The sequence below is a fragment of the Ciconia boyciana genome, chromosome 6, assembly GCF_034638445.1.
Source record: "Ciconia boyciana chromosome 6, ASM3463844v1, whole genome shotgun sequence".
NCBI classification, from domain to species: domain Eukaryota; kingdom Metazoa; phylum Chordata; class Aves; order Ciconiiformes; family Ciconiidae; genus Ciconia; species Ciconia boyciana.
In genome coordinates this window covers 12,577,441-12,590,587 of record NC_132939.1, presented here as the reverse complement: position 1 = coordinate 12,590,587, position 13,147 = coordinate 12,577,441, and the positions used below count along the sequence as shown (strand labels likewise).

The window sequence follows — 13,147 nt, the reverse complement described above, 5'->3', positions numbered from 1 at the left end:
CTAAGGTCAGCAAACATCTGTAGCCTCAGTGTGGGAATATGAGTAGTGTTACTGTCAAATGACTATTACAAACTGTGACCTCCTGCTAGATGGAATTAATTATTTGTCAAATATACTTGAGCATAATGCAATCTCTGAGACATCAAGGAACTTCATAGCTGTTGAGAATGTCTTGTAAAAAAAAGCACACGACACTTGAGAAAAGTCAGAAACATAATGAAGAATGTCTCTTAAGTTTCTGCTACTACCAGTTTAGGATTTGGTTTTTTGACGCTTTCTGTCTACAATTTAAATAAACGTTTCCTGTTTGCTTTGTAGTGGCACATCACTTGCAATTTTATTAAACAATAAGCAAGAACATTTTGTACTTTCTAATTCAAACATGACTGAGTAGTACTCATTACATATAGACAATATCAAATACAGTACTTGTTGATTAGTACTTATAGCTAGCTTTTATTACATGCAGAACAGTGTAACAGGTTCCTTTTAGCCTTTGCAGTGTTGGCATGGATTGTGTAATGTAAAGGAGGGGCAGATCAAACTATGTGCATTGGCCAGGTGTCAGTGTGAAGGTCAGGATGAAAGCTATCTGAGTTTTTAAGGTACATGATAAAACAAGACATTTATAGGTTAAGGCAATATCTTATTATATCAGCTAGGATAGATTTTTTTTAGAAAGCAAACACTTCAGTGGAAAAAAAGCCCTTATTTAGATCTAAAACAGAAGCAACAAACTTCCAGCCAGAGTGGAAATAGAGAACAATTTTCCAAATTTCTTTAGGTGTGAATGAGACAATCTGAGAGAAAAGGAAGTTGATACCTGTGGAATAGAGGTAATATCAGTAGGAGAGTAAGAGAAATGGTAGATAATTATCTCTTGGGGGGGGGGGGAATAGACAAACAGGTAATTTCTAATCACTAAAACATGGAAAAGAGAGGCGGAAGGGAAATTGTAATATGTCACAAAAAAGTCCAAAATTACCTGGAATCCACTAGCGTTGCCTGTATCCTGCAGCCCGTTTGCTATTCTGACACCATCATGACAAGTGTTGGCTGTGGCCTTCCCTGGTGGCCTTATTTCTGCTGTCTACTCTCACTGCTCACATGGCATAGAGTGCTTTCAGTCAGGTGGCAAGGAGAGATACATGGCAGGAGAGAGACATGGCATTACTGCAGTACTTTGCAAGGAGAGGAATTATTTAACTGAGTGGGAAGGATGTATGTAGTGCTTTCCTCTGTTGCACACTTTTCTGCTGAAATTCTGTTGATGGACATCTGAAATTAGCGGTTTTTAAAGCTGTACTGAATCACAGCCTTTCTGCAGCAGTATAGCTTTAATGGCAGTGGTGGACTGCGTATCAATGCAGTCCAGACTCTTGGAGCCATGAAATATTTCTGAGCTATCAGAAATATTTCTGAGCAGTTGTATTGCTATTTTATTTAAGACTATGTTTTTCAAGCTGCTTGATCTAAAAAGAAACTAAAAATAAGTTATCCAAACCATTTATTCAAGAAAATATTTGATAAATTGGTAGTGTTCTTTTATAACAACTAATTACTTCCGTAACATTAAGGTTATATGAGCTCTTTTTACTGAGACAGTTTTCATGAGAATAAGTTGTCTAGACAAACATATCTACCATACTTTATTTTTTTTATGAAGTACTGTAAACATCCCATACCACTTGAGATCTTTATTATGAAAGCCACACTTAAATATACACAAAAGATCTTAAATATAACTGTTGAGACACAGTTCAAGGTGTGTCCCCCCCATCAAATATCTGATGCAGAAGAATGATACAGGTTTTAATAAATAAAACAGTAAATTATGATATGATGAAGATATCTAAGAATGTTATTTGTTGCTGTATATATATAAACATCAGCATCTTTGTACCCTTCCTTGGGTATTTGAATGACAGTGGGATGATCCTTTGATTTTTTTACTCACCTGTAAACAGACTTATTTCTTCTGTTTGTAAACAGACTTTTTAAAAACAGTATGCAACTACTTAATGGAAATAAGCTAATCTACATGAGGAAGAGCTACAGTATCATCATTTTATTTTAGACATTAAGTTAGCAGACATCCTCCAGCCAGATAAAAAAAATCCTTTTCATTATATATTGGTCTGAATTCTGTGCAAATAGTTAACACACTGCATGTCGTTAATAGCATATTCCTAATTACTTCTTTATTAAATATGAAAAATGAGCTGTAATATGGATTTTTTATTTATTTCAGGTAAATAAGATATCATGTTCTTCTGCAAAAGCATTTATAGCTAAAGATGTAATTATTAAAAAAACAAGTTTTCATATGTTAAGATAGAGAAAATATTAATTCATGAGTATTTACAATCACCCATGTTTAAAAGCATTGCTAAGTTCTGTGTGCTTTGTTTTATATTTCTATCAAGAAGTGTACATTCTTCCCCTTAAACTTCTGCTTCTAGACATTTTACTGTGGCCTCAGGCTTGGTTTTAGACTCTTCTACCTTTTTTCCATTATTCTTTGTTTCCTTCTCAGATGTTTTGTCATTTGACTTAGCCTCTTTGAGAGCAGTGGTTTCAACCATTTCTTTTTGCTGATTCTTGTTTGAAAATGGGAAGGTTTTCTTGTACCTTTAAATAGAAAAAAGGATAGTGAGGCAGAGATGCTGACATAGTTTGGTAGTATCACTCAAGAAATAAAGTGAAAAATATCTAGAATTAACTTTCTTTGCCATACTCAAGCAAAAGTGTTACAGAGAATAGTGGCATGCTAGATCATTGTGCTTTTTCAAGCAGCGTGCTTTTTAAAGAAATATTTTTGTATTTTTTTCAAAAACAGACAATGTATATTCAGGATTCGTGGTACATAATGATAAAGCTATCTATCTGGGCCAGGATGTGAGAAATGCACACAACTTTTTGATACGTTAATGATGCACTGTGTTGAAGATCTTTATGCATGACAAATGAGCTCAACAATTACTTTTTTCTGAACACAATTATAGTCCAAGAACAAAAACTTTGAGTCTGACATACAAAGAAACAAGAATAAAACTGCATAAACAGGCTTATATACAAACAGATGCACACTTCAGTGTGGCTGTTTTGGCACACTTGGAAATGTTTCACATTAAGTATGATTGACTAATCAAAAATAGGCAATATTTGTCTTTGATTCCTTTTCTAAAGCAGGGAATAGGCAACAGCAACAACAAAGTTTATCTGCATAACAACAGGGTTTAAGATTTTGTTCTTTGTGCTATACTGTTATGTCATTATTATTACTTCTCTGCTCTTTAGCTATATATTTAAAATATTCACTAGTTGTACTCTAGGAGTTAACTCAGTCCAAGAGAAAAAAAAAAAAAAGAAAAAACTTACTTTTTGACATAGCAGACTGCTAGAACAACTGAAATAATGAAGAAGATGACTGCCAGTACAAGAAGTGCAGTGGGGATACCTAGAGATAAAAGTGAAGTAAGCATAGAGTTTTTATATATGCTTAATTCTGACTTTCTAAAGGCTCATGAGCATAAATCCAGATTCTTCTAAAAACAGCCTAGTATAAGAGGTACATACACATCAACTCAAGAACAGAGGTATTAGGAATCTCAAAAGGTTAGTTACTCCCACTCATTTTTTCAAGAGAGACTAAACCAGGTATTTAGGCAATCCCTGACAGATGTTTGTCTAATCTGCTCATTGGAGGGTTTTTACAACCTGCCTAGAGAACACATTTTTGTGATTAACTATCCTTACAGTTAGAAAGCTTTTCCTCATATTTAGTCTATTTCTCAGTTGGTGTATATTAGGGTTACTTATTCACACCTCATATCTTGAGAACACCTCCATATTTGGAGAACAACAGTTCTCCTTAAAACTTTCTTGGCTTCTTTTGTTTTTAAGAGCTTGCTGAGTTTGCCATTACTCTGAGTACATGCTGTTTGCTAAGACTTTCTCAGAAATGTATTTACCACAAATCACATTAACCAGAATGAACTTCCACCATTTCATATTAAAATATTTTCAAAAAGTATAAAATAAGATCTTACTTCTACTTAAAAATTATTTTAAAATCCTCTGCCTTATAAGCTGTGCTTTTGCAAGACTATAACACTCCTATTCCACCTCCAGGTTCAGCTATATCAAAATGGATGCTGGAGTAGCAAACAACAATAGCAATAAACTAGCTCTTCTGATTAAATAGCTACCATATATGGCCTTTACCTCCAAAGACAATGACATCATTCTTAAAGGCAGGATGGGCAGTGTAGTTAGAGTGAGTCGGTGAGTATTCCTCTGGCATTTTTGTAGTAGTCCCCTCTGTTGGTAATATAGTTTCAGTTATACATATTACGCGAAATTTTATATTTTTCAGGGATTGTTCTGACTCAGTCACATTGGGCACTGCTGTGATGCTCTCAGTCAAATCAGAGCCTGAATATGCAGTTAAGTCTGTTGGTGCACTCGATGAAGGTAGTACAGTTGTAGTTGGGTCTGGTTTACAGGAATTAATGTGAACATCTGCAGCAGGGAAAGCAAATACGTAAGAGTTGTTTTGGATGTTAGTTTTGTAATTACTGTACACACATGTTTATTGAAATTGTTCCTCAGTCATTCCCTTCTGGAAATTATTATTTCTTTATTCACAAAATCTTTACCCAAATCAGGCATGCCTATTTCAAACATGTGGCTACAACCCAGATTATGCACCTTTTATCATTACTCACATAGTTAAACACTTTTTTGAGCAAGTGTGGTGCTCATTTTATAATTGCATACCAATGACAAGATTCCTCCTTAAAAGTACTTAGAATAATAATGCATATAAAAACCAATAATATGACCTCCTGCAGGGCAGGAGACTTAACTGCAGATGCATGATTCAAAAATATTTCTATTATATTACGTATATGTTCAAAACATATGCATGCACTGTTGATACTTGGAACACTACTTTGATTTCCTGGAAACAAAAGTAGCCCATAAAACTTTCAGGTAAACCAGTGTGAGATAAAAAAATGACACGATTCTGATGGCGGCTAGAAGAAACAAACTTCAGGCACACTCAGGAATTAAATCATTTAAATGATATGAATGTTGCCTATGTAAAAAGTGGGTGCAAGTAGACTTTTATATGTAAATGGAAAAGCTGAGTTCTGAATCAGGCTCCTGTGAAAATGTGAAAATTCTTCTTTTCTAGTGAAGTTCTATATTCCATAAAGCCATAAAAATTTCACTAAAGTAACAAGCAGACTACAACATAAATAACAGGGAAACAACGTAAGTACTGTTCCGCAAATAAATCCCCATGGGAAGTCTGATGACGCAGTTACACTCACAGAATAAAAAGCTGAATGGCAGGGGCTTTTTACTTTTTCCACTATAGGTTTCAAGTGATTTTGGCATTTCTTTGGCACAAAGAAAATTGACAGAATGAGCTTCTGCCAAATATTTTGGGTAAGAAATAGGCAACAGTTTGGCAATTAAGATAAAGAAATGTAGAGTCAGCCCAGAGTTAAATAGACATTACTTTAAATTATTTTCTAACCATTCAGCAAGCTTAACTTTCTTCACATACTGTAACAGTATAATTTTTTTTTAATTAAAGCTAAACAAAGCAAATAATTTGGAATTACTTGCTACCTCCTTAGCATTACCCAACCTACCCAACATTTCTGATGCAGAATGACACACATTTCATTCACTGAAACACCATGTTGCATAGGAAGAGAAGAAATAACAGTACCAAGAGGAGCAGCTTCTTTTAGAGCATGTTGCCCAAGTACTAATTCACTTATGCATTCATCAATAAAAGCTACGGACTGTAGAGAAAAAACTAAGTTAGCCCAATCATGTCATTTTTAACTTTACAGGTTAGGTGGTAAGTCAATTTTTAATGGTGCTTTCTCTCTGCAGTGCTTTCTTATCAGCAGTCAGATACTTTGTAAGATGACTACTTATATCAGCTACCCTTCTTCACTAAAATGGCCCAGGATCATGAACAAAGTCCTACTGGTGAAGGCATGGCCTTCTCCCTAACAGCTTTATCCTCAGTCTCTTCATAAGCTCCAATGTTCACAGTCACCAGACATGGTCTTAGGTGTTCATATTTTTGCATGGGCATATCTTGCATATCCATCTTTCTCCTGCTCTTTCCAACCCTTGTTCACACATCTTTCCTGAAAAATTTCAGGATTTTGTACATAATCTCTTCCTCTTGTGATCTAAAACTTCTTGGCGAGGTCTAGGGACTGATTAGAAATAATTTATTGATCCTGCATATGGTCTAATTATGGGGATAGTTGCAACATAATAACCATAGATATGGGAGACTAGCAGGAATATAATGCCTCTAGTTAAATACTTAGTTTTAGTTAATACCACAGAAGTCATTAAGAAACAGTACTGATCTATTGTGCTGAGGAGATCTCACATATCAAGGCCCAAGTTCCACTGTTGTATCTTCAATCTGGGAATAGACAGTCAAGAATGAGGGGAAGGACAGGTCTTTTCACACATAGGTTGATGCACATTAAAGGAAGCTGTTTGATTTTACTGACAATAGATTTGGAATCTGGTTAATTTTATGGTCTCTCAGCTGTTCTAGCTTATATTTTAAGTTAGTTTAATGGATACATTTCTTTTTATCAAAAAACATTCAACTTTTCCTGAAGTACCCCACTCTTGGTCTTTTTGCAAGAAAACACACACCACACACAGGCACCCTGGTTAAAGATTTGATTCACTGTCTTTCAAATTAACGTGCCTAAATAATCCAAACATATTCAGAGCATTGTGTCGACGTTACAGAATGGTAAAAGCAACTCTTCTTCAAGAGCTTTCATGGCAGCACCAAATTATTAATTTGGATTAACTGAATTGACCTTTTGTATTTCTTGGAAGTTTTTTTCCCCTACAGAGCTAAGTACAGCTTGACAACATTTAAGACTGGGGGGGGGAAGGGCCAACAAATTATAAGAACTCACTCACGTGTTATGATTTTTTCAGGCAGATATTAAAAAAATAATAAAAACCAAACCACAAAAAATGTAGTTGTCATGCTTACATACCTGAGGAATTGAAGCAGTAAACCTTAAATGTTTTAAAGGGTTCAGCATGCCATAGCACTAGTCCAACGTTGCCCTTACCACATTTCTTGTTGGATGTTATCCGAGGAATGACAACCATTCCATCTTTCACCCATCCATAGCTACAATAAAAACCATCAGTCCTTTTAATATTAGATTTATCACCAGCCTCAGATGTGTGTAAAATCATTCACTAAAGGTAATGAGACACTAACTGATGTCATATACCTGCATGTTTCAAAGCCATATTGCAAAGCCTTTTCAACTTGGTCTTTACTTGCCAATTGTAGATTCAGTTGATTGCATGCATTACTTGCTTCTGAGAAATTCACTTTCTCTTCAAGATAAATTCCTACACCTGTGATCCTGCAAGGTGAAAGAATGGAACCTGTAATTTAGACACAAATATTCAAGGTTAGTATTTGAATATTAACACTTTTTTCCTCATGAAGAATTTAAGATCACATGCAACTGAATTGAACATTGTTAAAAGTTTCTAGCTTGAGGACAGTAGAAAACTAACTTCTAGCAAAAAAGACATACTTTAAAAATAGAACATATTTTCTTAACACAATAGTCTAGAATTTCAAGAGGTTTGGCTGTTATTAGACTAAATGCATATACAGTTGGCATTTGAGTCATTACCTGGAGTCAGTTTCTTACTAAAGACACTCTTATGTGTCTTTAGTAAGACACATACTTATTCATGCAAAATGGGAAGAGCAATCAGACAGGTGTTGTTTCCTTTTCTTTTTTTAAATTAAAATGGTAAAACTAACAGTTGCACTGAGGCACTGAATCTGTCAGCACACCACTCTTACCAGTATGAGTTCTATCAAAGCTATTATACATAATTTTTCTTGGAATTAATATACCAATAAGAAAATAAACCTATAAAGATTTTATCATTCCTTATGTTCCTTATTTCTCCTAAACTTATCTTTTTTTTTTTTTTCTGTCTTGGCATGATGCTTCCACCCCCCAGCCACTGTCAAGTGTTCAATTTACTGAGTGCTTGGCAGGCAGCAGGAAAAGAGGGGATAGGCTCGGTGAATTTATGACACTTTTCCCCGTTCCTCCGCCATAGGCAGTTCATCCAACTTTTTTAGATAGCCACAGCTGGCACACTATTCATGACACCTGCACCAGGAAATGCATAGCTCTGGCCTGATTGCTCTGCTCTCTTAGCCTGTGTTAAGGACATAGGACAGAATTCAGGATTTGACACAGACACAGAAAAAGGATATTACTCTTTTGCCTCCATATTTCACCGGAAGCATATACTGGCAAAAAGATTTTTCTTTTTGTGTTACATACTGTAATTGCCATATTAAATGAAACATTTCAACATTTCATTGCAAACATTTCAGATAACCAACAGCCACAGGTGTTCCTTCCTTGCTCAGTATGCTTTTCATACTGTGTGCTCACCAGGTATGTACTACTAATGAATACTCCATAAAATCTATGTGTCAGAATACCGGCAATCCACAAACTCTGAAGGCAGGATGAAGTGTTGCCTGCAGATCCACCACATCACTTCTTAGCAACAGAGGTTAAATTGAATTTTGTGAATGAAAAGACAGAACTAGCAGCCAAGCCACTCCCACTATGAGAAGGGGATAAAAAGATGACTAAGCTTGTGTGGAATGCTAAAAGGAAGGCAGGCTTTTCACTCCTGCTCCCACTGGGTGTGGTGGGGTTGGAAATGGCTTCTGGTAAAAGATGCATCTCTGCTGTCCTTCATTTAGTTTAATTGGACTTAAATGTTTGGTAGAGCAATCATTGAATTAGGTGGATTTATCTCAGCAGCGATGGAGGCTGTGGCCTCCCATTAACACTTCCTGGTATGGTGTAGACCCAGTCACACGGCAGGTGAGCCACTGAACACTTGAGCAGTCCCCATAGCCAAATCGTGGCTGCATCCAGCCCTGAACGTAAGACAAGCCCAAACATATTGCATGAGGATGCAGAGAAGCCCTATTGCTCAGTGAAGATAAGTGTGTAGATACCAAGGACCTCAAGTCTATCCAAGTAGTCCCAGTGTGAAGACGATTCAAAATTCTGTCAAATTTCTTCCTTTCAGCCAGCCTGTCTTCATGAATGTCCTCTTGTATGTCTTACTTTTGGCCAAAATATTTCCGTGTCAGAGAGGTCAAACACTGGAACAGGCTTCCTAGAGAGGTGGTCAATGCCCCAAGCCTGTCAGTGTTTAAGAGGCATTTAGACAATGCCCTTAACAACATGCTTTAATTTGGTCAGCCCTGAATTGGTTAGGCAGTTGGACTAGATGACCGTTGTAGATCTGATCGTTGTAGTATTCCAACTGAAATAGTCTATTCTATTCTGTTCTGTTCTATTCTATTCTATGTGTTCCAGTATTAAGTTTTCTTGATTCTCTTTTGCTAACAGGCAACTCTCCTGGTCCTCTTGAGAATCGTTTCTGGTTTCCTGAATAACTCCCTGTCTCAGCTGCTGAGGCACATCCCACAATTCCTCTTTCTTAGTTTTCAAGACCCCACTCCTCCTTTAGGGTTTATGCCTAAATTCCTTGCTCCCCTTACTACTTTTTATGCTCAGACTTCACTCTTACTCTTATTGCTTACTTATTCAATTATTTTTCCTATCTTTAGATTTGAGCTAATACAACTTTTTAAAAATGTAATGTTGAGAATGAAAGTTTCTCAATGACCAACTTTACAAATTTCAAATAAAGCTGAGCAGCTGACTGAATGGAATTTCCTGAAACCTTAGAAAGTTGCCTAGATACTTGTAAACTGTTACAGTCTTTAGTCATTCAATTACAGGACAAATATTTTTACATGAGAATTGTATGATAGCTACATAGCATAATATAAAAATTCAGTACCAGAAAATTAAGTCTTAAGAAATGTGACTACAGGACATTGACCAAAGTTGTACTTTAGAATTAGCTAAGCCTTTTAAAACAAAATGGTGAAGTAAAAGAAAAATTTTGGAAAAGTTATCACCTTCAATCTAAATTCCAGATAGTTTTACAGTGTGAGGAAGAAATCCAGAAAGAGAACAGTAGCCTCTTCAAGTCTTTTAATCACTTCTTAAATCACCTCTGAACTCAGTTGTAAAGATAACTGAGTTTGTACAGGAGACAGAATAATCATTTAGAAGCATATTATCCTTTTTGGTCCACAAGCTGCACATAGCTGTACTTTAAGCTTTGCTCTATTTAGTTAAGCTACTAATAATGGGACATTCTCCTCAGTATTTGAGTCTTCTGTGAAAAAATCTGTTTTACTGAGAAAGGTGGGAAGACCTAGACAGAAGAATCTCACAACAAGACAAAGTTGTCACAGGATGGGAAGAAAATTGTTCAATTTTTGTAACCTACAGGTATTGGCTTTATTGTGCTTTAGTTCTCTTCTTGCTTTTTTGGGGAAGCTGTTGTTTCTATCTCTTTGCCTTGAGCCACACCTTCACTCTGATTTATTAGAGAGAGTTTGCTTTGGCTGCTGTTGTCAGGGAGCAGCAAGAATGAGGCTGTTCCACAATGAAAATGGAGCCAGGAGCTGAGGGTGACCACAGCACAGGCAGGACAGTGCCCTCATCCACCAGGGCACAGTCCCACAGCACCTGAATAGGACCCCAGTGGTGACAGGGGCAGGTTTCAGTGGCAGCCCCAGAGACAGCAAGACAATGAGTGAGATGCAGGGTTCATCCAGACAGTCAATTTGGGAACAGGAGAAGATGGTGCTACCTATAACACATGCCTGAAGTTCATCCTGGAGACAAGGCTACCTACAGTCTACGTCCAGAGTCCAGCCGTGAAGCCCAGTCAGTAAGTCACTACAGGAGGGGACACGGCATGCTAGAACACAGCTCGAAGATACAGCTGGAGATCAGCCCTGAGCTTAACTGGAGCTCTTGGACCAATGAGCAGAGGGTGCATGAGTAGGTACCCCAAGGGAGGCTTGGAGGGAAACTAAGGGGGGTCCTAACAGCTAGAAGGAATATAGTCTTAAGACTCAAGCTCTCCATTTCCCCAATGAAAATTATTCAGTGGTTAGGATTGCTGGAGGAGACTACTGTTGTTAGGTACTCCAATCCTCTGGAATTTCAATAGGACTTGAGTTGAGCATCTAATTCACTCAGTCCAGGTTTCCTTCAGAAGCCTTTCAGTAGAAAAGAAAATCAATTGTCTGCAACAATGGTGTATATTCTTTTACATAGGTAGAACAAGCATTTACTCCTTGCAAATTACAATGAAACATCTGGAAGCATCTGATGTACATTAAGTATCTAAAGATATCCTAGTAGCTACTGCAGTTAGAATAGATTGTGTCAAGTTGATCATGGAATTTGAAGGAGAAGACATTAAAATTTCACTAATGTATAGAAAAAAGGGATATTATATGACCCTGATTGAAAAAATAGGTTCATATAATAATGTTTGAGGGAGGAGAGTTATCTAAGAACTGTGCCATAAAGTTGGCAATTCCCTATGTTAATTTTTTCAAAAAGATAGTTTATACAAAATAGGAACTTTTGCACTGTATGAACCGAAGACAGGCATGACTGCCCTGGAGATGAACTGCAAGATCCCTGCCACACGTTTCCTTCAATGTTGCAAATCAAGACAGTGTGAGGATATTGCAAAATCAGTGCAAAACACTTTGCATTAAAGATTTGCATTTTATCACAGACACACAGAATTGGTTTAATGCATGTTTTGCTCTCTGAGGATTGTACAAAACTGTTTGCTGTGGTATTTTAAATAATACAAAATAAAATCACATTTCAATAGATCTGAACTTAATCCTAAATGCAATACCATATCTTTAAAACAAGCAGTTCTGTAGCATTTAGACAATGATGCTACAGCATTTAGACAGTAATTAAATTAGACTAACAATGAAAGTTCCCCTATATGCTAAAGTAGTTTTCATTGCACTGTATTCTTAAAACCCTGTGGTTTCCTATGCCAGAAACACATTTACACATGCTCCCTTCCCCCCATTTTTGTTTGCAAATCTAGCTACTATTTTCAAGTACTTTACTGTTCAAATAGGAGACTTTAAAAAGTGGAACTTTACATACCTGTTATAAAGTAATTTTGAGCCATGAATGTCATAACCCAGATGAAAAACACTGCTGAGGTAACTCCAAAATAATTTGCCATTGTCACCAACTTGGAAAATTAAGAAATTCAAGGTGACTTGTCTCCTGTGCTAAGAAAATTTAAGGTATTGGATACTGTCAGACCACCTTTGAGATGACTTCTTGAAAGCAACTACAGCTGTCACTGCACTGCTTCATAGAAAGAATGTCAGCGTAAATGCGTTGACTGTCCCACTCAAAGGTGAGGTCACTGACTGGAAATCCCTAATCACCCTTTACTCTTTCTTTCATGTAGGGCTTGCTGGAAAATTTAACTACTGCTGACTCAGAAAACACAGCTGAGGAAGGGAGATAAGACTGTTAGACTGCTAAGTCAGTAAACAGTTTGAAAGAAGTTTTTCTTTTGCTATTTTTTCCTGTTTTACTGATTAACAGCTCATTACTCATGTTGTTTATTTATCTGGTAAATAAAATGAATTCTCTATTGTATCACAGCATGTCAAGCAGGATTTTTCTTTTGGAATTGGAAGGGCATCCATTCCCCACTATCCTATTTGTCTTAATGTAGTACTTTTACCTTCCTTTGCCTTAGAGTTCCAATGCAAAAATAGGTACCATAACACAGAGATAATATGATACCTAGTTTTGAACAGATTTGGGGAGACACTACCATAAATGGGATTCCTTGTGAGACTGTAGGGACAGAGGTGGGAGCCAGTCCCTTCACTGCTGCCTTTTGTCAAGTTCCAACAAACAGTTATTCCAATAGACTGATTCAAAACACAGATGATCTTCATGGCTATAACTTAGAAAACCTTCAGGAAGTCTTAGAAATTTTTTTTTTTTTTTTTTTTTGCAGAGATTCCAACAAACATAGAGCAGGAATGGAATTCAAGAGATCAGCTGGTTCCCTTTACTGTCAGTAGGATCAGCTGTATTTATGTTATTCCTGACAGATGTTT

The 13,147-nt window shown here is 36.6% G+C and overlaps 1 protein-coding gene across 1 annotated transcript; it reads right to left on the bottom strand.

Annotated features, from left to right (window-relative positions):
* Positions 1-2,444: 2,444 nt before the first annotated feature.
* LYVE1 (lymphatic vessel endothelial hyaluronan receptor 1) lies at positions 2,445-12,246 on the bottom strand. Its single transcript, XM_072865851.1, has 6 exons — positions 12,165-12,246; positions 7,320-7,479; positions 7,074-7,213; positions 4,228-4,524; positions 3,382-3,460; positions 2,445-2,631 (listed from the first exon to the last, which is right to left on the bottom strand). The coding sequence occupies exons 1-6, from the start codon at positions 12,244-12,246 to the stop codon at positions 2,445-2,447; spliced, it is 945 nt and encodes a 314-aa protein (XP_072721952.1).
* Positions 12,247-13,147: the final 901 nt, after the last annotated feature.